The 25,513-nt window shown below is 66.3% G+C and overlaps 3 protein-coding genes across 4 annotated transcripts; 2 read left to right on the plus strand and 1 right to left on the minus strand.

Annotated features, from left to right (window-relative positions):
• Positions 1-521: 521 nt before the first annotated feature.
• Positions 522-1,638, plus strand: NPFF (neuropeptide FF-amide peptide precursor). Its single transcript, XM_069806525.1, has 3 exons — positions 522-641; positions 777-895; positions 1,381-1,638. The coding sequence occupies exons 1-3, from the start codon at positions 522-524 to the stop codon at positions 1,496-1,498; spliced, it is 357 nt and encodes a 118-aa protein (XP_069662626.1). The 3' UTR covers positions 1,499-1,638.
• A 113-nt stretch (positions 1,639-1,751) lies between these two features.
• TARBP2 (TARBP2 subunit of RISC loading complex) lies at positions 1,752-7,314 on the minus strand. Its single transcript, XM_069806299.1, has 9 exons — positions 7,195-7,314; positions 6,085-6,266; positions 5,243-5,348; positions 4,547-4,630; positions 4,287-4,359; positions 3,556-3,673; positions 3,321-3,448; positions 2,398-2,587; positions 1,752-2,246 (listed from the first exon to the last, which is right to left on the minus strand). Exons 1-9 carry the CDS (start codon positions 7,245-7,247, stop codon positions 2,089-2,091), a joined length of 1,092 nt encoding a protein of 363 aa, XP_069662400.1. The 5' UTR covers positions 7,248-7,314; the 3' UTR covers positions 1,752-2,088.
• A 6,288-nt stretch (positions 7,315-13,602) lies between these two features.
• Positions 13,603-24,820, plus strand: MAP3K12 (mitogen-activated protein kinase kinase kinase 12). Of its 2 annotated transcripts, XM_069806300.1 has the most exons (13): positions 13,610-14,127; positions 14,632-14,815; positions 16,013-16,204; positions 16,968-17,126; positions 17,533-17,691; positions 18,082-18,190; positions 19,042-19,151; positions 19,363-19,479; positions 19,909-20,046; positions 20,719-21,166; positions 21,466-21,536; positions 21,962-22,223; positions 24,661-24,819. In XM_069806300.1, the coding sequence occupies exons 1-13, from the start codon at positions 13,788-13,790 to the stop codon at positions 24,751-24,753; spliced, it is 2,382 nt and encodes a 793-aa protein (XP_069662401.1). In that variant the 5' UTR covers positions 13,610-13,787; the 3' UTR covers positions 24,754-24,819. The 2 variants fall into 2 exon arrangements, with proteins under 2 accessions (XP_069662402.1, XP_069662401.1); XM_069806301.1 differs by lacking the exon at positions 16,013-16,204 and having other exon boundaries at positions 13,603-14,127; positions 24,661-24,820.
• The last annotated feature ends 693 nt before the right edge of the window (positions 24,821-25,513 follow it).

Consider the following 25,513-nt stretch of genomic DNA (forward strand, 5'->3'; position numbering starts at 1 on the left):
AAGGAGGGGGGGCGGGCAGGGGCTCGGGACACCCTCGGGCTGAGGATTTGGGGTGATTCCAGCTGGATTTGGCTGGGAGGGAGGGGGTGAAACCCGGGGCCGCGGCCGCCCCGTCGGGGCTGCAGGAGCGCGGAGCGGCCGCGGGGTGGCGGCAGCGGGACGCGGCGGAGCGGGCGGGGGTCCCGGTGCGGGACTGGGGGGGTCCCGGGGACGGGACGGGGAGCGGGGGGAGCGTCTTGTTCCGACGGGGCGGGCAGCTCCGGTGGTGCCGGTTGAGGGTCCCGGGGGGGGAAGGGGGTGCGGGGCCCTCCCCGTCCGTCCGTCTGTTCGTCCGTCCGTCCCCGGGGGCGGCTGTCGCGGCTGGTAAATGGGTTTAATTAGCGGCGCCCGGCGGCGGCGGGGCCAGGATTGATCCCCGCAATCTCCCGCTCCCCCGGGACCCCCCCGGCGGCCCGGCCCGGCCCGGCCTGGCTATAAAAGGCGGCGAAGGCGGCGGGCGGCCACGGTGGGCGGCGGGGGCGATGGCGGGGCGGCTGCTGGTGCTGCTGCTGCTGCTGGCGGGGACCCTGCGCGCCGCCCGCTGCTGCCACGGACCCCCCGACCCCGGTACCGACCTCGACCTCGGCCCCGGCCCGGACCCGGTGAGCCCCGGTCCGCGCCGCGCCGTCGGGGCTGGCGGGGGGGAGGCAAGCGGGGCTGCGGCCGGGGCAGGAGACCGGGCTTTCCGGGTTGGGGGGGGCGGGCTACCGTGACCCCCCCGTCCGACCCCTCCACAGGTCGCCGCCGCCCCCCCGGGGCAGCCCCCCCCCGCCGCCGCCGCCGCCGCCCTGGGCGCGCTGCTCCGCTCCCTGCAGCGCCCCGACCGCAGCCCGGGGTCCCTCCTCCAGCCGCAGAGGTGAGCGGGACCGGGGGGGGGCGCCCGGGGTGGGGGGGGGGGGGGTGGGGGGTCTGGGGAACCCAGGGGGAACCGGCGAGCAGCGGGGCCGTCGAGGGACCCGGGTGTTTGGGGACAGCAGGGGGACCCGGGCGGTTTGGGGGCACCCAGAGGGGATGGGGGGCAGCCTGACCAGTGCCGGGATGGGGGTGCCCGTTGGTGTCCGTCCGTCCATGTACGTCCGTCCCCAGCCATGTCCCTCATTCCGTCTGTTCCCATCTGTGTCTGTCCGTCCCGCTGGCTCCATTGATCCCCTTCTGTCTGTCTGTCCCCATCGTGCCCAGCCCTGTCCGTTTGTCCATCCTCTTCTGTCCCTCTGTCCCCTTTTGTCCCTCTGACCCCATCTGTGCCTGTGCATCCCTTGTCTGTCCATCCCCATCCATCCGTCCGTCCCCGTCCGTCTGTCCTGGTTGGCGGGTGTCAGCGGTGCAGTGTCCCCACCGCAGGTTCGGGCGGGGGCTGCAGGGGGGGTCCCAGGCCCGGCTCAGCCCCCGCAGCTGGGACCCTCCGGCCGCCCCGTTCTGGACCATGGCGACGCCGCAGCGCTTCGGCCGCCGCCGCTGAGCGTCCATCCATCCTTCTGTCCGTTCCTGGAGCTGTCCGTCTGGAAAGCCGTCCGTGAGTCCGTCCCTGAGTCCGTCCATGAGTCCGTCTGTCTGTGGGTTCATCCGTCACCCAATAAACTGCTGCCACTCACCCCTGAACACTTGCTCTGGTTTTGCCCCTGGAGGACTCGGGGGGAGACCTGCCCCCTTTCTGCCCCCCCCCCAAATGTCCCCCAGCCCCCCCAAAAAGACACCAACGCGGGGAGTTTACAAACCCCCCCCAGCTTTATTCCCGGGGGCTCGCCTGGGGACCCTCCTTGCTCCCGGGGGGTCCAGGACGGAGGGTGCCCCCAGGCCCTGAGGGCTCCGTCTGGGGGGCCACATGTCTGTCCGTCTGTCTGTCAGCAGGTCCAGGTGCCCACAGGGTGTGTCAGTGGGGCTGGGTGTCTGTCTGGGTGTCCGTGGGTGGGTCTGGGTGCCCACCAGTGGGTCCAGGCATCCATCCCGAGGTCCGTGTGTTGGTCAGTGAGTCCAGGGGTCCATCTGTGGGTCTGTCGGAGTGTCTGTGGGTCCGTCCGGGTGTCAGTGGGTAGGTGGAGTGGGGGGGGCTCACTTGCCCCCCGCCATGATGCGGAGGTACTGGAGGGCATTGCGGGCGGCCTGGGAGCGGGCACCGTCGCGGGAGGGGGCCGCGCCGTGGCACACCGTGGCCGGCTGCGTCGACAGCTCCACCAGGCACTGGTGCAGCCCGCTGAGGCTCAACGCATCTGGGGGACGGACAGACGGACATGGGGACGGGCCACCATCACCCTAACCCCCCACCCCACCCCCGCAAACCACCCACAACACCCCCCCACAAGCCCAGGCGGAGGCACCCATGGGTCTTGGTGGGGTGCCCAGAGAGGAGGGGATGCTCACCGATGTCGAGGTAGCTGATGGCGAAGCTCTGCTCCTCGGAGAGCTCCTGCAGGAGGGCGCAGGCCCCCGCACCCATGGGTGCCAGCGGGTGACTCCGCAGCTGCACAATCTTCTCACCCGCCGAATTCCGTAGGGAGTCCCAGGTGCAGCCGGGCGCTCGGCCCCGCAGACCCTCCAGCCTGGGGCCTGCCTGTGGGGACAGGGCGCTCGGGGACCATCCCGACCCCCCATTGGGGCTTGGGGACCTTCTGGACCCCTGCACGGGGATGTGGGGGCTCAGGGACCACCCAGAGTCCCATGCAGGGACACGGGGGCTCAGGGACCCTCTGGACCCCCACGTGGGGACATGGGGGCTTGGGAATTACAGGGACCCCAACACAGGGACACCCGTGGGGGTTCGGGGACCACCAGGACCCCCGTGCAGGGACACCCTTGAGGTACAGGGGCTCAGGAACCATAGGGACCCTATGTGGGGACACAGTGGCTCAGACACCGCCAGGACCCCCAGACATGGGGACCCCTTTGGGGACAAGGGGGCTCAGGGACCCCCAATGTAGGGCCATGCCAGTAATGTGGGGGCTGTTGGGACCCCCACGCAGTGTCCCTTCGGGAGACATGGGGACCTAGGAACTGCAGGACCTCCCCCCCTATTCAAGCACCTTCCATGGGGATCAAGCCCACCCAGCCAGGGACCCCAAATCCAGAGGGCCCCCCCCCAGGTCACCCTTGAGTGTCCCCCTGCCCTACTGCCCCCCCAACTTTAATCATTGGGGGTCCATAAGCCCTGAAATAGGGGGTACAGAGGTGCCCATGTCCCCTGTTAACCTCCCAGGGTGATCTTGGGGTGCCTGTGTCCCCCGTTGGCCCCCCCGGGGTGGTCTCGGGGTGCCCGTGTCCCCCATTAACCCCTCACCGGCCAGTACCATGGAGAACTGGTCCTCCTCCACTTCGGCCTCGCTGCCCTCCCGTGGCTCCATGGGGACGTTGTGGATCCGCACCAGCATCTTGGCAGCCGCGTTGCGCTTCGCCAGCTTCTTGGAGGTGCCGCTGCCTGCGGGGAGGGGACAAGGGACACCGAGGTGAGCCTGGCACCCTGTCGTGTCCCCCGACACATACCCAGGGTTGGGGGGGTGGAGGGGGGTTGCCCCGGCCCTGTACCGATCTCCACGAAGCGCTCCACGCGGCAGGTCATGGTGAACTCCTTGCGATGCGCCGGCCCCGACTCCTGTGTCACCGTGTACTCGGGCAGGCGCCAGCCCTTCTGCACCACCAGCTCCTGGCGGGGGGGGGATGACACACAAATGGGGGGGTCTGGGGAGGGCAGGGCCACAGACCCCCCCCCTGAAATGGGGAGAGCTGCCTCCAGAAAGGAGCTGCCATCCCCAAAACAGGTGGGCCCAGCCCCAAAATGGGTCCACTGCCTCCAAAATGGGAATAACCGTCCCCAAAATGGGGATAATAGTCCCTAAAATGGGTCCACTGTCCCCAAAATGGGGATAACTGTCCCCAAAATGGGGATAACCATCCCCAAAATGTATCCACTGTCCCCAAAACAGGGATAACTAGTCCCAAAATGGGGATAAACATCCCCAAAATGGGGAGAACTGTCCCCAAAACAAGGAGAACTGTCCCCAGAATAGGTCCACCATCCCCAAAACAGGGATAACCGTCCCCAAAAGGGGCAAGAGCACCCCCCAGCTGGGGAGAGGAAACCCCCAAACATCACCGCCACCCCTAAAATGGGTAAGGTCACCCCCAAAGGGGCATGGCCCCCCCGGATAGGGATGGCCATCCCCAAAACAGGCTCGTCAGCCCCAAAACGGGGACAGCCACCAAGTCGGGGCGGCAGGGGCACATCTCCTCTTGTCACAGCCCGTGGTGTCACCCACCTGCAGAGCCCCCACGGGGTTACACTCCGACTGGGGGGGGGACACGGGCGTCTTCATCTCCAGGGGGGTGCCCCTGCGTGGGGCAGACGGGCACGGCATGAGGGGGGCACGACGGGGGGACAGCTCTGAGCTCCCCCATGCCAGGACCCCCAGGTTGGGGAGGCAAGGAGGTGTAACGGGGTGCCGGGAGCTGAGCTTTTGGGGGGGCACTGTGCTCCCCCTGCCCAGGCCCGGCACCTGGGTGCCCCCCACCCCATTACCTGGGCGAGGGTGGGGGCGCGGCGGGTGCTGGGGGGGTGGCCACGGGGCCGAGCTCAACCGGGGGCTCTGGGGGGAAAGGAGAGCTTGGGGATAAAAGGTGAGACGTTAACGCCCGAGCTGGCCCCCCCAAACCTCTCTCCCTGCCGATGCCCCAGGTACCCCCAGACCCTCGGGTGCCCCAAATCCTGCCAGGCACCCCCAATTCCCTTGGGACCCCAGATCCCCTGGTATTCCTAGCCCCCACCCAGGCATCCCCAAGTCTCTTGGCTCCCCTAAGACACCCCTAATCCCCCACCACCTCAACCCCCACCCCGGCACCCCCAGATTCAACTGAGCTGCCCAAACCCCCCAAATCCCCTGGGATGCACAAGTCCTCCAGCACCCCCAATCACCCTGGGTACCCCCAAACTCCCCTAGATACCCTCAAGCCCCTGCAGGCCCCCCACAAACACACCAGGCCTGGGTGCCCAGCACCCCTGGGGTACTCCCAACCCCCTGGGTACCCCCAGACCACCTGCGCACCCCCCACCCATCACCCCAAAGTTCCCCTAGCACCTCCTGGACACACTCAACACCCTCCCCTGTGCACCCAGCACCCCCCAGACCCCCCCCAGTTCCCTCCAACCCCATCCTGCGCTGCACCCTGACCCCCACCCTGATCCTCCAGCACCCTGGGGATCCCGTCCCCCCCTCACCTGGGCTCCTCGGGGGCAGTGGGCTCCAGCATGTCCCCCCCTTTGAGCAGCTTCAGGGCCACCTCGGCCGCTTTGTGCTTCGCCGCCTTCTTGCTGGGCCCCTGCCCTGGGGGAGACACCGGCTGAGCGAGGGTTGGGGGGGATGCCTGGGGCCCCCCCAGACCCCTCGCAGACCACGGGCTGTGCTTACGGCTGCCACAGCCCAGGGGTCAGGGCCCTGGGGGATCCCTCTGCCATAACCCCGGCAGCAGGGTGCCAGGAGGTCCCCGAGTGTCCCAGGCATTGGGGTCCTGGGTGATCCCTCACCAGGACCCACTTTTTGAGGCCCCAGGGGATCCCCAGGTATCGAGGTCCCAAGCGATCCCCCACCAGGACCCACTTATAGGGGTCCCAGGGAACCCCTGAGTGTCCCAAGCATGGGGGTCCCAGGTGATACCCCACCAGACCCTGCTTTTTACAGATCCCAGAGGATCCCCCACCAGGACCCACTTTTTTGGGGACTCAAGGGATCTCTGAGTGCCCCAGACATTGGGGTCCTGGGCAATGCCCCACCATGATTCACTTTTTGGGGTCCCAAGAGATCCCTGAGTGTCCCAGGCATTGGGATCCCAGGTGATTCCCCCACCAGGACCCACTTTTTTAGGGATCCCCCAGCACATCCCCAGCATCCTGGGGACAATCCCCGTATCCTCACTGTCCGCCCTCTTCCACGTCCCAGGCAAGCAAGATCCACCCCAGGTCACCCTCTCTGGGCTGTCCCCCCACCTCACCCCCTGCCGGCGTGGGGGTGAGGGAGGTGAGGCAGGGGGACACCCTGGAAGCAGAGGGTGTCAGGGACCCACCGGTGCAGCTGATGTCCCCAACGGTGACACGGAAGGTGAAGTTGGGCTGATGGGCTTGTCCCTCGGCCTTCAGGAGGTCGTAGCCGGGGGTCTTGCCTATGCGAGTGCCATATTCCTGCAGCAGGCTGATGGGCGTCTTCCCGGGGTTGGCGGCCAGCATCTGCTCCAGGCTGGGGACAGGGCTGTCACCAGCCCAAGCAGGGGTCAGAAGGGACCGGTGGGGGTACGGACTGGGGGGGAGCGGGGTGGTGGGAGAGACTGGCACGGCCCACGTGGCGTGGGGACGTGGGTGGCACTGCCAGGCAGCACAGGGACACGGGGACAGGGGTGGCACTGCCATGTAGCATGGGGGCGTGGGGATGGGGGTGGCATCGCCACATGGCATTGGGATAGGGGGACAGGGGTGGCACTACCACATGGGATGGGGACATGGGGACAGAGCTGTCACCAGCCTGAGCAGGGGGCAGAGGGGACCGGCGAGGGGGGTAAAATGGGAGAGGATGGCATTGACGTGGAGAGTGGGGATGGGGGGACAGGGGTGTCACCGGCGTGTGGGCGTGTGGGAAAAGGGGTGGCATCACCACACGGTGTGGGGACACAGGGACAGAGGTTGCACTGGTGTGTGGAGACATGGGGACAGGGGTGGCACCGACAAGCAGCGCAGGGACACGAGGACGAGGGACGAAGCCTCCACGCAGGGTGGGCTGGCATTCACCACGTGGCACGGGGGACACGGGGACAGGGATGGAGCCCCCGGGTAGCGTGGGGGACAAGGGGAAGAGGGGGCTGGTGCCGGCCACACGCCGTGGGGACACGGGGACAGGGACGGAGCCACCACACGCCGTGGCGACACGGGTGACACCGCCACAGAGCACGGGGACAGGCCTGTAGCCCCACACACACACACACACGCAGCGTAGACCCCGGTCCCGCAGACCCCGGTAACCGAGGGACAACCCCAGGGGCCTACCGGTAGGCCTCAACCTCCCTCTCTCCGTCAGGAGAAGGATAATCCCGGTTTGGACGGGGGTGGGTATCCCGGGAAGGGGGGGAAGGAGGGGGGTATCCCGGTAAGGAGGGGTTTGGAGGGGGTAGGTGGGTGTCCGGTACCTGGGGAAGCCGCCGCTCCGCCTGGCCCCGCCGCCCGCCCCCTCCTCGCTCATCCCCGCCGCGCTCCGTCCCGCCGCCCGCGCCGCCAGGGGGCGCCCGCTGAGGCCCCGCCCCGCGGGGGATGATGGGAAAGGAGAGGGGCGCCGCGCGGGGGATTGTGGGAAGCGTAGTCCGCCGTCGGCTGCTGCGTCCCCCAACCCCTCCCCCGCGGCGGACTACGCTTCCCACAACCCCCCGCGCGCGGGGAATGATGGGAAGGTGGAGGACGCGGGAGGCGGGGCTATGTGGCGGGGGGGCGGTCCTGCCTCAGTTTCCCGCTCTGGACGGGGGCGGGGGGGGATAAGGAGGGAGAGGGGGGCATAGATGGGGACAGGGGGGACAGGGACAGACGGACAGGGATGGACAAGGGTCCATGGATGGGGACAATGGGGACAGACGGGGTGGGACAGGGACAGACGGACAGGGAGGGACAGGGAGACATGGATGGGGACAATAGGGACAGACAGGGAGACATGGATGGGGACAATAGGGACAGACAGGGGGGAACAGGGACAGACGGACAGGGACCCATGGATGGGGACAGGGGGGACAGGAACAGACGGACAGGGATGGACAGGGACCCATGGATGGGGACAGTGGGGACAGGCAGGGTGGGACAGGGACAGACGGACAGGGACCCATGGATGGGGACAGGGGGGCCGGGGACAGACGGACAGGGATGGACAGGGACCCATGGGTGGGGACAATGAGGACAGGTGGGGGGGGACAGGGACAGACGGACAGGGACCCATGGATGGGGACAATGGGGACAGGGACAGACAGACAGGGAAGGACAGGGACCCATGGATGGGGACAATGGGGACAGGCAGGGGGGAACAGGGACAGACAGACAGGGAGGGACCTATGGATGGGGACAGTGGGGACAGGCGGGGTGGGACAGGGACAGACGGACAGGGAGGGATGGGGGGACATGGATGGGGACAGAGGCGGCGTGGTGGGGACAGATGGATGGGGATGGACAGGGTGGGATGGGGACAGACGGACAGGGTGTGAGAGGGATGGACGGGGACAGTGGGGACAGGCAGGGTGCAAGGGGGACAGACGGACAGGGAGGGACAGGGACAGACGGGGAGGGGGACGGGCAGATGGACGGGCAGTGATGGGGACAGGCCAGAGGTGACAATGGTCAGACTGGAACCAGCTGGGGCCGTCGGGGTGTGACAGGGACAGACAAGGAGCTGTGGGGACAAATGGACGCCTGTGCTGAGAGCAGACTGGGAGCACTGGGAGTAGCCTGGGAGCAGTGGGGACAGGGGACACCTGGACTGGGAGCACTGGGAGCACTGGGAATAGACTGGGAGCAGTGAGGACAGAGGGACACCCAGACTCTGAGCACTGGGGTCGGACTGGGAGCACTGGGGTCAGACTGGGAACGCTGGGAACAGAGATGTCTGAACTGGTAGCACTGGAAGCAAACTGGAAGCACTGGGGACAGAAGCACACCCAGACTGGGAGCACTGGGATTGCACTGGGGCCCCTGTGTGGTGCTGGGGCTGGCGGGGGATACTGGGGGGGTCCTGAGGACACTGGGGGGTCCCAGTCCTTGTCCTGGGGGGCTCCCAGGGCCGGTGTGAGGGGTCCCAGTGCTGGTATGGGGATGCCAGTATGGGGTGCTGGTGCCAGTATAGTGGTCCCGGTGCCGGTACCAGTATGGGTGTCCTGGTGCCAGTATAGGGGTGCCTATGCTGGTATAGGGGTCCCGGTGCCAGTATGGGGGTCCCAGTGCCAGTATGGGGGCCCCAGTGCTGGCATAGGGGTGCCTGTGCTGGTATAGGGGTCCCAGTGCTAGTATGGGGGTCCCGGTGCTGGTATAGGGGTCACGGTGCTGGTATGGGGTCCTGGTGCTGGTATAGGGGTGCCTGTGCCAGTATGGGGGTCCTGGTGCTGGTATAGGGGTCACGGTGCTGGTATGGGGTCCTGGTGCTGGTATAGGGGTGCCGGTGCCAGTATGGGGGTCCTGGTGCTGGTATAGGGGTCACAGTGCTGGTATGGGGTCCTGGTGCTGGTATAGGGGTCCCGGTGCTGGTGCCCATATGGGGGTGCCGGTGCCAGTATGGGGGTCCTGGTGCCAATGCCAATATGGGGGTCCTGGTGCTGGTATAGGGTCCTGGTGCTGGTATAGTGGTCCCAGTGCCGGTGCCAGTATGGGTGTCCTGGTGCTGGTATGGGGGTCCAGGTGCTGGTATGGGGGTCCTGGTGCCTCCATAGGGTCCCAGTGCCTGTATGGGGGTCCCAGTGCTGTTATAGGGTCCCGGTGCTGGTATGGGGTGCTGGTGCCAGTGCCAGTATAGGGGTGCCGGTGCTAGTATGGGGGTCCCGCTGCTGATATAGGGTCCCAGTGCTAGCATAGGGGTGCCAGTGCCGATATAGGGTCCCAGTGCTGTTATAGGGTCCCAATGCCAGTATGGGGTGCCGGTGCCAGTATAGGGGTGCCGGTGCCAGTATGGGGGTCCCCATGCCGATATAGGGTCCCGGTGCTGGTATAGGGGTGCCGATATAGGGTCCCAGTGCTGTTATAGGGTCCCAGTGCTGGTATGGGGTGCTGGTGCCAGTGCCAGTATAGGGCTGCTGGTGCTAGTATGGGGGTCCTGGTGCCGATATAGGGTCCCAGTGCTGGTATAGGGTCCCAGTGCCAGCATGGGGTGCTGGTGCCGGTGCCAGTATAGGGGTCCTGGTGCTGATATAGGGTCCCAGTGCTGGTATAGGGTCCTGGTGCCGGTATAGGGTGCTGGTGCCAGTGCCAGTATGGGGGCCCCGGTGTCAATATGGGGTCCCAGTGCCGGTATAGGGGTGCCGGTGCTAATATTGGGGGTCCTGGTGCCGATGTAGGGTCCCAGTGCTGGTATAGGGTCCCAGTGCCAGCATGGGGTGCCGGTGCTGGTGCCAGTATAGGGGTCCTGGTGCCGATGTAGGGTCCCAGTGCTGGTATAGGGTCCCAGTGCCAGCATGGGGTGCCGGTGCTGGTGCCAGTATTAGGGTCCCGGTGGCGATATAGGGTCCCAGTGCCGGTATGGGGTGCCGGTGCCGGTGCCAGTATGGGGTCCCGGTGCCGGTATGGGGTGCCGGTGCCGGTATGTGCTGCCGGTGCCGGTATCGGGGCCGGGGCGGGGCGGGCGGGGCGGGGCCGCGCCGAGCGCCGGGCGGGGCCGTTCCGCGCCGCTCGCCCTGACCGCGGCACCGGCCCCGGTACCGGCCCCGCCCGCCCGCGCCCCGGCCCCGCCGGGCCCAGCCCCGGCCCCGGCACCACCCCCGGCATCACCGGCATCGCCCCCGCCACCACCGGCACCACCGGCATCGCCCCCACCGGGCGCGGGGCCCGGACCCCCCCCCAGGTACCGGCACCGGGGCCGCGGCGGGGAGGCCCGGGGCGGGGGGCGGCAGCGGGGAGGGGGGGTAGGACCAGGGATGCAGCCGGGATGGCGGGGGGGGGGGGCACATGTTCCTCTTCCCCCCCCCCGCCACGGACGCCCGGGTCCTCCCCGGGGTTCGGCGGGGCCTGGGTTGGGGGAAGGGGGGGATGGGACACGAGAGGCCTTTTGCACACGCGTGTGCCCCCCCGCACCCCCCCCACCTCCACGCCCCCGCATGTGTGAGCTGCTCTTGCACACGCGGGGGTAGCTCCGTGCACACGTGTGACCCCCCCCGCCCCTTTGCAGACGTGCTTGCACTCCCGTGCACGCGCGTGTGCCCCCCTTGCACACGCGCGTGCAAGGCCTGCAGGTGCGTCCACGCATGCCGGCACCTGTGCGTGTGTCCGTGTCCCTCCCCCTCCCCCGACACGGATGTGCCCCCCCCCGGCACGCTTGTGCATCCCCTTTGCACCCGCGTGTGCAAACACTTGCACACGTGTGTGCACCCTCGCGTGCCTCTGCACACGCGTGTGCAGCCCCTCCACGCGTGTGCAGCCCTCACAGGCCTGTGCACCCTCTTGCACACGTGTGTGCTCCCCCCCCCCGGCCCCCGCACCGCCGTGTGCCCCTCGCAGCCCGTCCCACTCTCCCCGCCCCTCCCCGTGTCGCGACAGGCCGCCATATCCCGACATGCCATGTCGGCGGGGGCGCTCTCTCCCCCCCCACTCCCCTCCTCCCAGCTCCGCTCTGTCGCGACACGCGGCCGGCGCTGTCGCATGTCGTGACAGACACACACCCTTCCCGCCCCCCCCCCCCCCCCCCCGGGTCGCTGGTTCCCCCGCTGCTGCCTCAGTTTCCCCGTTCGGACCCGTTTGGGGGGGGGGGGGGGCGGGGGGAAGCCTCCATCCCTTACCGGGATGACGTCACCGCGTGACGTGATGTCACCACGGGGGGGACACGACACCTGGAGGGGCGGGTCGTGTCGTGTTCCCCCCCCCCCCGGGCCCGCACGCCTGGGTCCTTCGGGGTGACGCTAAGCCCCGCCCACGCCCCCCCGCGGTGACTCACCCCCCCCCACCTAATTTTAGTGATGACCTCATCCACCGGCTCCACTGTTGCCATGGCAACTCCCCCCCCAAATTTTCAGGGGAGCTGGATCAGGCCTGATCCCCCCCCCGGGACCCCTCAGCCCCTGGGGCCCCCCCGGACACGTGGGTCCCCCACCAGCCCTGCCTCAGTTTCCCCTGGCACGTTTGCACGCCGTGTGCGGCCTTGCACGCCCTCTTGCACGCTCCCGCGCACTCTTGCACACTTGTGCACACCCTTACGTGCCCATACGCCCTCTTGCACACTCGTGCATCCTCTCGAACGCTCGTGTGCCCTCTGTGCATTACAGCCCCCCCCGTGTCCCCCCTGGCCTAGTGGGTGCACAAGCATAGGAGTGCACACACGGGTGGGAGGAAGGGTACATGTGTGCACACACACAAACTGGGGGTGCACACACAGGAGAGGGTGTGCAAACACGTGTAGGGGTGCACGCACGTGTGCAAGGGGCTGCAGGTGCCTGCAAGGGGTGCCCAGAGGTGCAGGGCTGCACGTGGGGGTGCAAGGGGGGGTGCACGGGTGCTTAAGGGTGCATCTGGGTGCAAGGGAGTGCATAGACGTGCTGGGGGTGCACACACATGTGGGGCTGCACGTGTGAGTGCAAGGGCATGCACATGCAGGTAAGGGGGGGTGACATGAGTGCAAGGGGGTGCACACACATGGGGCTGTGGACATGGGTGCAAGGGGTTGCAGAGCATACAAGGGGGTGCATGCAAGTGCAAGGGGTTACACATATGGAGCTGCACACGGGGGTGCACGGGCACGTGGGGCTGCAGACACATGGGTAAAGGGGTGCCCATGCATGCAAAGGGGTGCAAGGGAATGCACATGCACACACACACGCACACACACAGCTGCAGACGTGGGTGCACACGCGTGTAAAGGGGTGTCTATGCATGCAAGGGGCTGGCCATGGATGCAAGGGGGTGCACACACACACGTGGGGCTTCACACATGGGTGCAAGCGGGTACACACGCGTGTAAAGGGGTGCCCATGCATGCAAGGGGCTGCCCATGGGTGAAGTGGGTGCACACGTGTGTAAAGGGGTGCCCATGCATGCAAGGGATGCCCATGGGTGCAAGGGGGTGCACACACACACATGGAGCTGCAGACATGCATGCAAGTGGGTGCATATGCATGTAAAGGAGTGCCCATGCATGCAAGGGATGCCCGTGGGTGCAAGGGGGTGCACATGCATGTAAAGGGGTGCCCATGCATGCAAGGGGCTGCCCACATTTGTACAGGGGTGCCCACGCATGCAAGGGGGTGCCCATGGGTGCAAGGGTGTGTGCACACACACACGTGGGGCTGCAGACGTGAGTGCACACATGTGTAAAGGAGCGCCCATGCATGCAAGGGGGTGCCTATGGGTGCAAGGGGGTGCACATGCATGTAAAGGGGTGCCCATGCATGCAAGGGGCTGCCTATGGGTGCAAGTGGGTGTACATGCGTGTAAAGGGGTGCCTATGCATGCAAGGGGCTGCCCATGGGTGCACACACACACACGGGGCTGCATGCATGAGTGCGAGGGGGTGCCCACGTGTGTAGAGGTGCCCACAAGTGCAAGGGGGTGTGCATACACACACACGTGGGGCTGCACACATGGGTGCAAGTGGGTGCACACACGTGTAAAGGGGTGCCCATGCATGCAAGGGGGTGCCCCTGGGTGCAAGGGGGTGCACATACACGTGGGGATGCAGACATGCATGCAAGTGTGTTCACATGCATGTAAAGGGGTGCCCATGCCTGCAAGGGGCTGCCCATGGGTGCAAGTGGGTGTACACGCGTGTAAAGGGGTGCCCACGCATGCAAGGGGGTGCCCATGGGTGCATCGGGGTGTGCATACACACACGCGTGGGGCTGCGTAGATGGGTGCAAGTGGGTGCCCATGCGTGTAAAGGGGTGCCCGTGCATGCAAGGGGCTACCCGTGGGTGCAAGGGGGTGCCCATGCGTGTAAAGGGATGCCCACGCATGCAAGGGGCTACCCGTGGGTGCAAGGCAGGGTGCACCCCCCCGGTCCCACTGACACCCCTCCCGCAGGCCGGGGGGCGGCGGGGGGGCGCGGGGGGCCCCCGCCATGGCCTGCCTGCACGAGACGCGGACGCCCTCGCCCTCGCTGGCGCTGGCCTCGGACGGGACCCCGGAGCAGGAGCTGACCCCCACGCAGTGCGTGCTGCGCGACGTGTTGCCCGCCGCCCCCGCAGCCCCCGCAGCCCCCCCAGAGGCCTGGCCCCGTCGTGGGCCCCCCCGGCACCCTGACCTGGGTTCCGAGGGAGCGGGACCCCTGGCCGCCGAGGCCGCCCACCTTCGGTGCCAGGCAGGTGGGGGGTTCCTGGAGGGGCTTTTCGGCTGCCTCAAGCCCGTCTGGACCATGATTGGCAAAGCCTACGCCGCCGAGCACAAGCACCCCCAGGAAGGTGAGGGGGCACGGGGCAAGGGGGGGGCAGCATGGGTGCTATGGGGCTGGGAGGGGGCAAGGGGGCCAGGAGGGTGCGACGGGGCTGGGAGGGGGCAAAGACGGGTGCTGTGGGGCCAAGAGGGTGCTAGACGGCAAGGGAGGGTGCAAGGGGTCAGGGAGGGTGAAGTGGGGGCAAAGGAGGGTGCTATGGGTAAGGAAGGGTGCTATGGGGCAGGGATTGGGGTACTGGGGTGCAGGAGACAACAGGGTGGCAATAGGGTGGGAGAAGGGGTGCAGAGGAGGGTGCCACAGGACCCGGAGGGTGCAGTGGGACAGGGATGGGGCAAAGCAGGGTGCAGTGGGGCAGGGAGTGGGGTGCAATGGGGCAGGGTGGGAACAGTAGGGCTGGGGTGAGGGTGCCAAGGGGGGGGCTGCACCCTGGGCACGCCAGCATGCGGGTGCCGTGGGTGTGGGTGCACCAGGGGTGCTGGTGTGCGGGTGCCATGGGCACGGGTGCCCGCAGACCCCTGGGAAGTGCCCTTCGAGGAGATCCTGGACCTGCAGTGGGTGGGCAGCGGGGCGCAGGGTGCCGTCTTCCTGGGCCGCTTCCACGGCGAGGAGGTGGCCGTGAAGAAGGTGAGGGACCTCAAGGAGACTGACATCAAGCACCTGCGCAAGCTCAAGCACCCCAACATCATCACCTTCAAGTGAGCGTGGGTGCTGCTGGCACCGGCGTGGGCGTGGGGCACGGGCACGGGCACGGCGTGGGGCGTGGACATGCTATGGGCATGGGGACACCGTGGGCACAGGGCACGGACATGGCACGTGGCGTGGTCATGCCATGGTAATGGAGTGTGGAGGTGGCATGGACATGTTATGGGCATGGAACACAGACATGGCATGGACAAACCATGGGCGTGGGGCATGGAGAGCATCATGGGCATGGAGAACACCATGGGCACAGGGCATGGACATGGTATGGGGCATGGATGTGCCATGGGCACGGGGCAGAGACATGGACATGGCATGGGCATGAGGGATGGAGGCAAGGACGTGGCATGGCTGTGGACACGCCATGGGCTGTGGACACGCCATGGGCCGTGGACACGTCATGGGCAAGCCACGGACAGGGAGGACACCATGGGCACAGGGCATGGACACGTCATGGTCATAGGCATGAATACAGCACGAGGTGTGGACATGCCATGAGCAAGCCATGGGCATGGGGAACGCCATGGGCACAGGCCACGGACATGAGCATGAACATGACATGGGCATGAACACGGCATGGACATGCCATGGGCACAGGCATAGGGGTCATGGATGCAACATAGGCATAGGGGTCATGGATGCAACATAGGCATGGGACACCAACACGGCTTGTGCACGGGGAACACCAGCATGGTATGGACCTGGGTGGGCAGGACATGGCATGGACATGGGGCACTGACATGCCATGGGCACGGGGCACACTGGCATGTCCCACGTGTGGCACAGGGGATGGCCACACATGGGACAGGTCTGTCACAGGTGGGGCACTCTCAGGGCAGGGCGATGTGGGTGCAGATGGGTGCCCCAGTGCTCTGGCGCTGATGGGAGCCCCGATTCAGATAAGTGCCCCAGTATCCCAGTGCTACTGGGTGTCTGGGTGCAGATGGGTGCTCCTACTGCTAACGGGGGGGGGTGGGCTTGAGAGCAGATGGGTGCCCCAATTCAGATGGGTGCTCCTAGCGCTAATGGGGGAGGCTTGGGTGCAGATGGGTGCCCCAGCACGGATGGGTGCTGGCAGGTACCTGAGTGCAGATGGGTGTCCTGGAGAAGTTGGGTGCTCCGGTGCAGCTGGGTGCTGCCGGGTGCCCTGGCTGGCCAGGCAGCGGGTGCTGAGGGTGCCACTGTGCCCGCAGGGGTGTGTGCACCCAGGCACCCTGCTACTGCATCATCATGGAGTTCTGCGCCCAGGGCCAGCTGTACGAGGTGCTGCGCGCCGGGCGCAAGGTCACCCCCTCCCTCCTCGTCGACTGGTCCATGGGCATCGCCGGCGGCATGAACTACCTGCACCTCCACAAGATCATCCACCGCGACCTCAAGTCGCCCAAGTGAGCGGGGATGGGGGCTCAGGGAGCACCCGTAGGTGCTGGGGTGGGCGCCCCAGGTGATGGCGTGCCCGCGATGGTGCCGTGCCCGTGGTGGGGACATGCATGTGGTGGTTGCATGATCGTGGCAGTGCCATGCCCTTGGTGGTGCCTTGTCCTCGGTGGCTGCATGCTGGTGATGGTTGCATGTCCATGGCAGTGCCATGTCCTTGTTGGTGCCGTGCCCATGGCAGAACAGTGACCCCGGTGGTGCCATGCCCTTGGCAGAGCAGTGATGGTGGTGGTTGCATGCCCATGGCAGTTGCATGTCCATAGCAGCGCCATGTCTATGGTGGCTGCGCGTCCGTGGCAGTGACATGCCCATGACAGTGACGTGTCCATGACAGTGCTCTGCTTACGGCAGTGCAATGACCTTGGTGGTTGCATGTCCGTGACAGTTGTATGTCCACGGCAGCACCATACCCATGGTGGTTCCATGCCCATAGTAATTGCATGACCGTGGTGGTGCCATGCTCGTGGCGGTGGTGGTGCTGTGTCCATGGTGGTGGCATGCCCACAACAGGACCATGCTCACAGCAGTTGCATGCCCATGATAGTGCTGTGCCCATGGTGGTGCCACGTCCATGACGGTGTTGTGCCCATGGTGGTGGCATACCCATGACACGATGATGCTTGTAGCAGTTGCATGCCTGTGGCGGTGCCATGCCCATGTCATTGGCGTGTCATTGGCGTGGTGCTGGCGTGGCGCTGAGCGGGTGCCCCCCAGCATGCTCATCACCTATGACGACGTGGTGAAGATCTCGGACTTTGGCACCTCCAAGGAGCTCATTGACAAGAGCACCAAGATGTCCTTTGCCGGCACCGTGGCCTGGATGGCACCTGAGGTCATCCGCAACGAGCCTGTCTCCGAGAAGGTTGACATCTGGTGAGGACACAGGGACCTCGGGGACACAGGGGACATGGGAACCTTCGGGACACCAGGGAGCGGTGGTGGCACTGGGGAGACAGCAACACAGGGGGCTTTGAGAGGCAATGGGGACATTGGGGGGCAGAGGAAGCATTGGGGATAATAGGAACAGGGGACATCAGAGACACATGAAGCCTCAGGGACACTGCAGGGCACCAGAGATGGGGACATTTGGGATACCGGGAGGGACATCGCAGGGACAGGGAGATTAGGGACCACAGAAGCAGCAGGGAACACTGGGGACACCAGCATGGGCAGAAGCAGGGACGGGACCCAGGGCGGGGGGGACCAGGGCACAGGAGGAGAACACTGGGGGTGCCCAGCCGTGGGTGACAGGGGCCGTGGGTGACATCATTGCCCCCAGGTCCTTCGGGGTGGTGCTTTGGGAGCTGCTGACGGGTGAGATCCCCTACAAGGATGTGGACTCGTCGGCCATCATCTGGGGGGTGGGCAGCAACAGCCTCCACCTGCCCGTCCCCTCCGGCTGTCCTGACGGCTTCAAGGTGCTGCTGCGCCAGTGCTGGTGAGTGCGCCCATGGGGACACCCCGCCATGGGGACACCCCACCTGGGGACACCCCACCTGGGGGACACACTATGGGCACCCATGCCATGGATGGGTCATGCCATGGGGGACCTGCCATCGGCACCCCAATGTGGGCAGTGCAGGGGCGGGACCTCTGGTGATAGGGGGACCCCCACCCTGGGGGTGGCCCCACCCTGGGGGGTGCACCCATGGGCATCCCATGCCAGGCTGCACCCCGTGTGTCTTGGACACCCCATGTGTCCTGTGCACCCTTCTCTGCCTGTGGTCCCAAAAAGGCTCGGCACCCACCCAGCACCCCCCCCAGCACCCTCCCCCAGCACCCAGCTGGCCCCCCCTGCCTGCACCCAGTGCTGTACCGCTCCCTCCAGGAACAGCAAGCCCCGGAACCGGCCGTCCTTCCGCCAGATCCTGCTGCACCTCGACATCGCCTCTGCTGACGTCCTCTCCACCCCCCAGGAGACCTACTTCAAATCCCAGGTACCCAGCACCCCAGGACCTTGGGACCCCCAGCACCTCAGGACGGCTGGCACCCAGGGACCCCCAGTGCCCTGGGATTCCCGGCATCCAGGAACCCACCAGCACCCTGGGACCCCCAAACCCTGCAGGACACCTACTTCAAATCCCTGGTACACAGCACCCTGGGGACCCCAGCACCCCAAGAGCCCCAGGATACCCCAGCACCCAGGGACCTGCTTCAAATCCCAGTGACTGTGAGGGCTGGTGCTGGGGGAACTGGTGCCAAGCAGTAACTGGCGCCCAGGGTATCCAGGCCCAGTATATCCCAGTGCCTAGAGTAGCTGCACCCAGGTAATCCCAGAGCCCAGGGTACCTGGTGTCTGGGGTATCTCATGCCCATGGTGGCTGGCACCCACCGTAGCCAGTGCCCAGGGTACCTGGTGTCTGGGGTATCTCATGCCCATGGTGGCTGGCACCCACCATAGCCAGTGCCCAGGGTGCCCAGTGCCTGTGCTACCAGAGCCTGGGGTAGCCAGTGCCTGGAGTGCCCAGTGCCCATGGTAGCCAGTGCCTGGGGTGCCTGGTACCTGTGTTAGCCAGTGCCTGGAGTAGCCAGTGCCTGGGGCACCCAGTGCCCACAGTAGCTGGTACCTGTGGTGCCCAGTGCCCATGGTAGCCAGTGCCCAGTGTGCCTGGTACCTGCAGTACCCCGTGCCTGGAGTGCCCAGTGCCTGCAGTAACTGGTGTCCAGGGTGTCCAGTGCCCCTGGTAGCTGGTGCCCAGAGTGCCCAGTGCCCATGGTAGCTGGTGCCCAGGGTGCCCGCTGCCTGGGGTGCTCAGTGCCCTTGGTAGCTGGTGCCCGTGTGCCGCAGGCGGAGTGGCGGGAGGAGGTGAAGCTGCACTTTGAGAAGATCAAGTCAGAGGGGACGTGTCTGCACCGGCTGGAGGAGGAGCTCATCAACCGCCGGCGCGAAGAGCTCCGGTGGGGCCCGTCTGCGGGACACGGGGACACTGGGGACATGGGGTTCTGAGGACCAGCTGGGGATACTGGGGGCACTGGGGCATCAGGGACATATGGGGGACCAAGGGCAGGGGTTATCAGGGGGTGCTGGGGTACAGGGAGGGATGTTGGGGACCTGGCCCTGTGCGTGGTGGGGTGCGTGTGCCGATGCCATACGTGCCTTGGGTGCCAGGCACGCACTGGACATTCGGGAGCACTACGAGCGCAAGCTGGAGCGTGCCAACAACCTCTACATGGAGCTCAGCGCCCTCATGCTGCAGCTGGAGCTCAAGGAGAAGGAGCTGCTCAGGTGAGCGGACACCCCACAGCCACGGCCAAGCCTATAGCCAGCCAATGGCCATGGTCAATCCTGTAGGACCCGTTGGCCATGGCTAACGATCCCATAGCCAGCCCATGGCCCACGGCCAACCCTATAACCACCCCATGGCCACGGGCAATCTTATATCCACCCCAAAGCCACCCTATGGCCAACCCTGTATCTACCCCATGGCCAACCCTGTATCTACCCCATGGCCAACCCTATATCTGCACCATGGCCATGGCCAACCCTGTATCTACCCCATGGCCACCCCATGGCCATGATCACCCCTATACCAATCCCATGGCTCCCCTGAGCCCATGGCCAGCCCTTACCCACCCCATGGCCACCACCCCAAGGCCGTGGCCACCCCACGCCGTGTCCCTGGGGTGCGGGGTGCCCACGCGTGGCCCGTGGCAGGCGGGAGCAGGCACTGGAGAAGCGCTACCCTGGGCTCTTCAAGCCGCGGGCGCCGCGGGGGCTTCTGCACGGCAACGCCGTCGAGACCCTCATCAAGAAACGCAATGTCCCCCAGAAGCTCTCGCCCCACGGCAAGCGGTGCGCCCAGACGCCTGGGTCCCTCAAGGGTGGGCGGGGGGATGGACCCTGGGTCTTTTGGGGTGGGGGGGGTCTGGGTGCCTGGGTGCTTTGGCTTGGAGGGGCATGTACATGTGGGTCCCTCGGGGTTGGGGGTGCTGGGGACATGTGGGTGCTTGGGGGGCTGGGAGCCCAGATACTGGGTCCTTTGGTCTGGGGGCTTGGGTGCCTGGTGTCTTTGGGGTGGGGAGGTCTGGGGTCTTTTGGGGAGGGGGAGGTTCTGGAGGTTTGGACACCTGGGTCTTTTGGGTAGGAGTCATGGACGTGTGGGTCCATCAGGGTGTGTGGGGGGTCTGGGGTCCTGGATATGTGGGTCCTTTGGGGGCTGGGAGCCCACACACTTGGGTCCTTTGGGGGGGGCCAGGTCTGGGGGCTTGGGTGCCTGGGGTCCTTTGGGCTGGGGGGGGCTCTGGGGATGCAGATGCCTGGCGACCCTTGGGGGGCAGTCTGGGGGTGCGGGTGTCTGACATCTTTTGGGGGTTCTGGGGCTGCAGATGCCACTGTCCCTTGGAGGGGGGGTCTTTTGGGGGCGTCTAGACATGGGGTCCCTCCTGGCTGGGTGGGGGCTGTTCTGGGGGCTCCCAGATGCTTGGGTCCCCGTCTGCAGCCCTTCCCCGTGTCGTCCCCCCCCAGACCTGACATCCTGAAGCCGGAGGTGCTGCTGCCCAAGCTGGATGCAGCCATGGCGCAGGTGGCCCTGCCAGGGTGTCCCAAGGGCCCCCCCTCACCGGGGCGCAGCCGCCGGGCCAAGGGCCGCCATCGCAAAGCGGGACCCCGGGGGGGGTGTGGGGAGCCGGGTCCTGAGGCCGGACCCCCCCGGGGGCTCCCCGGACCCCCCCCAGCCGCCACGGGCCCCGACCTCCTCGGGGGCACCCTGGAGGCTGCGGGTGTCCCCCCGGCCACGGTACCTGATGCTGGACCTGAGGGGGCAACGGGCACCCAAGGGTCCCCCCCGCCACGGCCCCCCGCTCCCGGTGAGCCCGAACGGGAGAGTGGGGCTGGCCGGGGGGGGAAAGCGGGGGCCGGGCAGCACCTCACCCCCGCGGCACTGCTGTACCGGGCGGCCGTCACCCGTGGGCAGGTGAGAGCCCCAGATGCCTGGGTCCATTTTTTGGGGGGGTTTGGGGGGGACAGGACCCCCAAGTGCATCCCAGCAGTGGGGAGTGGGATGGATCCTTTCTGAGAAAGGGTTCTGGGGGGGGCGTCAGACACAGGGGTGCCTCCTGAGGGGGGGGGGGGGTCAGGACCCTTGGGTCCATCTTGGGGGGGGGGGCAGGACCCCTGAGTTCCTCCTGGGGTGGGGGGGGGGGGTCAGGACTGGTAGGTCCCTCCTGAGGAGCAGTGGGATGACCCTAATGCACCCCCCTGCTCTGCCCCCAGAAGCGGGGGGTCTCATCGGAGGAGGAGGAGGGCGAAGTGGACAGCGAGGTGGAGCTGCCACTGCGGCAGAGGTGGGTGCTGACCCCCACCCCCATCGGCTGCCTGGGTCCGTCCGGGTGTCCATGGGTGCTCAGACACCCAGGATGGGTGCAGGAGGGGGGGTTCATGGGTGCCCTGGATGGGTGCAAGGGGCCAGTGGGTGCTTGGACACCCAGGATGGATGGGGCGGGGGGGGGGGGCTATGGATGCTTGGAAGCCCTGGATGGGTGCAGGGAGGGTGGTATCAATGGGTGCTCAGCAGCCCAGGATGGGTGCAGGGGTGTCCGTGGATGCCTGGATGCCCAAGATGGGTGGGGAGGGCGGTAATCCATGGGTGCTCAGACACCTGGGATGGATGCAGGGAATCAGCAGGTGCCCAGGATGGGTGCAGGGGGAGGCTGTGGGTCCCCGAATCCCTTGGTTCTCACCCCCACACACACACTCTCCCCCTCCCTAGGTGGCCCCCGGGCATGAGCAAGCGCCAGTCGCTGTCGACCTTCAGCTCGGAGAACTTCTCGGATGGGGACGGGGATGGGGACGGGGACGAGGGGCACACGAGCGAGCCCTCGCACAGTGCCACCCCCGACGTGGGCAGCACCAACACGGACGAGCGTCCCGATGACCGTTCCGAGGACCTGCTCTCCCAGGGCTCCGAGATCCCCCTGGATGCCGCTCCCCCCGAGGGTCCTGGCCGCCGTCAAGGGGGGCTCAGCCCCAAGGTGATGCCCCCACCCCAGGGTGGGTGCTGGGGAGCACCCACAGCCCCCCCGGGGATGGGTGACACCATGGGGTGGGGTGGTCCCAGCATGGGGTGGGGGGTTCCTAGGGTCTCCCACGGCTGGTACTATGGGGTGGGGGTCCTTAAGGTCCTCGAGGACAGGGTTAGCAAGGGCAGGGAGGTCCCTCAGGGTCCCCCCAGGGATAGGTGCCGTTGGATGGGGGTCCCTGGGGTCCCCCCAGAGCTGGGTATTAAGGTGTAGGGGTCCCTAGCGTCCCCCAGGGCTTGGTGTTATGAGGTAGAGTGTCCCCTGAGCCCCCCAGGACAGGATTAGCAAGGGGAAGGGTGTCTCTAGGATGGCCCATGGCTTGGTACTATGGGCTGCAGGGGTCCTTAGGGTCCCCTAGGGCTGGGTAGTGTGGGGCAGGGATCCCTTGAGCCCCCCCCAGGATGAGGTTAGCAAAGGGAAGGGGGTCTCCAGGGCCCCCGGGGATGGGTACCATGGAGTAGGGGGGTCCCTAGGCTTCCCCAGGGCTAGGTATTATGAGGAAGATGTCCCCTGAGCCCCCAGGATGGGGTTATCGAGGGGAAGGATGTTCCTCAGGGTCCCCAGGGATGGGTGCCGTTGGGTGGGAGTTCCTAAGGTCCTCCAGGGCTGGGGGGGGTGGTGTCCCCTGAGTCCCTCACACTGGGGTTGGCAAGGGGAAGCAGGGGGGGGTGTCCCCTACTGAGTATGGCAGGATCAGGGTCCCCAGACCCCCCTAGGATCAAGTACCAGGGGGAGGGGGTGATGTCCCAGGCCCCCCCCGAGGGTGGACATCATGGGCAGGTGGTCTCAGGATCTCCCCAGTGCCCCCCAGGATGAGCTACTATGGGGAGGGGGTCTTGTGAGCTCCCTATGACAAGGTAACAAGGGGAAGGGGGGGGTTCCCAGAGACCCCAAAACCAAGTACCATGGGGGGGGGGTAGGGGAGCATGGGGTCTCCCAGGAGGGTCCTGGAGCCCCCCAAGGATGGACACCATGGCGGGGGGGTGGCTGGGGGAACCTGAGACCACCTGAAACAAGTGCCATGGGCAGGGGGTGTCCCCTTGGAAATGGAGTGGGAGGGTGTCAGGAACAGATACTGTAGGGGGGTATGTCAGGCCCCCTCCCCAAATAGGAAGCATGGAGGCATGGAGGGGGGAGTCCCCTGGGTCAGGCTATCAGGGGAAGGGTTTCCCCCAGGACCCCCAGCACTGCGTACCATGTAGAGGGGGTCCCATAAGTCCCCCCAGGACCTAGCACCTTTGAGAGGGGCTGCCCATCGGCCCTGGAGGGGGGGGCAAGGTTCAGGTGCCATGGGGAGGGGGGCTGCCCATCGGCCCTGCGGGGGGGGGGGGGTGTCCCAGAACCCCTTCAGGGATGGACACTATGGAGAGGGGGTGCCAGGGTCCCCCAGAACCAAGCACCATGGTCATGGGCTCCCCAGGACAGGTAGCAAGGGGGAGGGGGTGTCGTCTGAACCCCACACCCCCGGGATGGATCCCATAGGGAAGAGCTCTCAGGATCCACAGAGACCAACTGTCATGGGGGGTCCCAAATCCCCCCCCGGGCTGGATATCATGTCCAGGGGGTCCCCAGGGCTCCCTGTGATGGGGTAGCAGAGGAAAAGGGGTCCTAAGTCCCCTGGGGATGGTTACTGTGGAGGGAGGGTCGCCCAGTACCAAGCATCTTGAGGAGGGGGGGCTGCAGGGGTCCCCAAGACCAGGTGCTATAGGGGAGGGGTCCGCCAGGGCCCCCCAGGACTTGGTACCATAGGCAGGGGGTCTCAGGATAAAGCATCACTGGGATGGGGTCCCCAGGAACAAGCACCATGGGGAGGGGTCCCCCCTGAGCCCCCCCCAGGACCAGATACCATGTGAGAGGGGGTGCCCCCAGGATCAGGTGTTATGGGGTTCCCAAAGCCCCCCACGGTGGGCAACAACATAGAGAAGGGGTGCCCCAGCCCCCAGTGAGAGTAAGCAAGGGGCAAGAGTCCCCGGAGACCTCCCCAGATACCACGGGGAGGGGTCCTGTGAGCCCCCCCCCAGGATGAGACCCCAAGTTCAAGTACTATGGGGAGGGGGCCTCAGGTATGATAGGAAAGGGGTCCCAAAGCCCCCCCCCCCAGGACCAACTACCACATTGAGAGGGTCCCCCCAGCACTGGGCACCATGCGGGGGTGGGGGGTCTTGCAAGCCCTCCAGGATGTAGCAGCTTGGGGAGAGGGTCCTCAAGACCCCCAGGGGCAGATACCTTGGGCAGGGGAACCCCCAAACATCAGGGGCCATGGAAAGGGCATCCCCCAGAACCGGTTACCACAGGGGGGGGTCCCCAAACCCCCCCAGAACCAGCTGTGGGGCAGGGGGAGGCTCTGAGGATGTTTAACACCACCCCCACCTTTACATCCCCCCGCCAGGTCTCCGAAGACTCAGACTGCGACAGCGCGGAGCTGGACCACTCAGGCAGCGGCGAGGGGCCCCCCCGACCCACAGCCCCCCCCGGCCTGTGACCTGTCCCCCCACCCCCCTGCACACCCCCCACTTGTACAGCCCCAAATATTTATATAAATATCTATCAATCTCTACAGAAAGCTCTGTGCTGTCTCTGTGCTGGGGGGGGGGGGGGGGGGGGCGACGACAGGACTTAGGGAGGGGGCAGTGGGGGTTATTTGGGGGGGGGGGGGGGGGAAGAGAACAGGGATAGAAGTTGTCTGTCTCCCTCTTGTGTTTATGTAGGCCCTACTGTAATAGCCCCCACCCCAGAGGTGGAGAGAGAGGGCCTGTGCCCCTAGGCCAGGCTAGAGGATAATTGGAGGAAGGGGGGGGCATATAGGGGGCTGAGGCCCCCTCCAGTCCCACCCCTTCTTTACTGGTGGAACTGGGAGCACCAGATGGTGGCAGAGACCCAGGGCTGGAGCCCCAGGGGGAAGTAGGGGCAATTGCTGCCACCCCCCCAAAGCAAGGAAGGTCCCAAACAGACTGGGGTGGTAGGAAGCAAGGCAGAGAGAGTCAACATACCCAGCTGGGATACTGGTTTCCACTAAAGACCAGTTTGCAGGGTGCAGGGAGAAGCAGAGAAACCCCCAAAATGCATCTAGAGTACCAAAGACACCCCCCCCATCTGCCCCCTCCCCACCCCTCCCCCAAGGACTGGTTTATCCAGCCAGGGGGCCCCATCCCACCCCCAGAGCAAACCCACCATCCCCCAGCTGGGCCATACTGGGAGCACTAGGCAGAACTGGTGGGGGTGTTCAAATAAAGACGGAGACA

Source organism: Haliaeetus albicilla, chromosome 18 (assembly GCF_947461875.1).
Source record: "Haliaeetus albicilla chromosome 18, bHalAlb1.1, whole genome shotgun sequence".
NCBI lineage: Eukaryota > Metazoa > Chordata > Aves > Accipitriformes > Accipitridae > Haliaeetus > Haliaeetus albicilla.

What these genes read in the sequence shown, in the direction of transcription:
- NPFF (XM_069806525.1), top strand. Translation starts at nt 522, where the DNA reads ATGGCGGGGCGGCTGCTGGTGCTGCTGCTGCTGCTGGCGGGGACCCTG. An exon ending in TCGGCCCCGGCCCGGACCCG is followed by an intron (nt 642 to 776) that starts GTGAGCCCCGGT and finishes ACCCCTCCACAG; the next exon opens with GTCGCCGCCGCCCCCCCGGG. An exon ending in TCCCTCCTCCAGCCGCAGAG is followed by an intron (nt 896 to 1,380) that starts GTGAGCGGGACC and finishes TCCCCACCGCAG; the next exon opens with GTTCGGGCGGGGGCTGCAGG.
- TARBP2 (XM_069806299.1), bottom strand. Translation starts at nt 7,247, where the DNA reads ATGAGCGAGGAGGGGGCGGGCGGCGGGGCCAGGCGGAGCGGCGGCTTC. An exon ending in ACTGCCCCCGAGGAGCCCAG is followed by an intron (nt 4,631 to 5,242) that starts GTGAGGGGGGGA and finishes TTTATCCCCAAG; the next exon opens with CTCTCCTTTCCCCCCAGAGC. An exon ending in AGGAGGACCAGTTCTCCATG is followed by an intron (nt 2,588 to 3,320) that starts GTACTGGCCGGT and finishes CTGTCCCCACAG; the next exon opens with GCAGGCCCCAGGCTGGAGGG.
- MAP3K12 (XM_069806300.1), top strand. Translation starts at nt 13,788, where the DNA reads ATGGCCTGCCTGCACGAGACGCGGACGCCCTCGCCCTCGCTGGCGCTG. An exon ending in CCCAACATCATCACCTTCAA is followed by an intron (nt 14,816 to 16,012) that starts GTGAGCGTGGGT and finishes CTGTGCCCGCAG; the next exon opens with GGGTGTGTGCACCCAGGCAC. An exon ending in CGCGACCTCAAGTCGCCCAA is followed by an intron (nt 16,205 to 16,967) that starts GTGAGCGGGGAT and finishes GGTGCCCCCCAG; the next exon opens with CATGCTCATCACCTATGACG.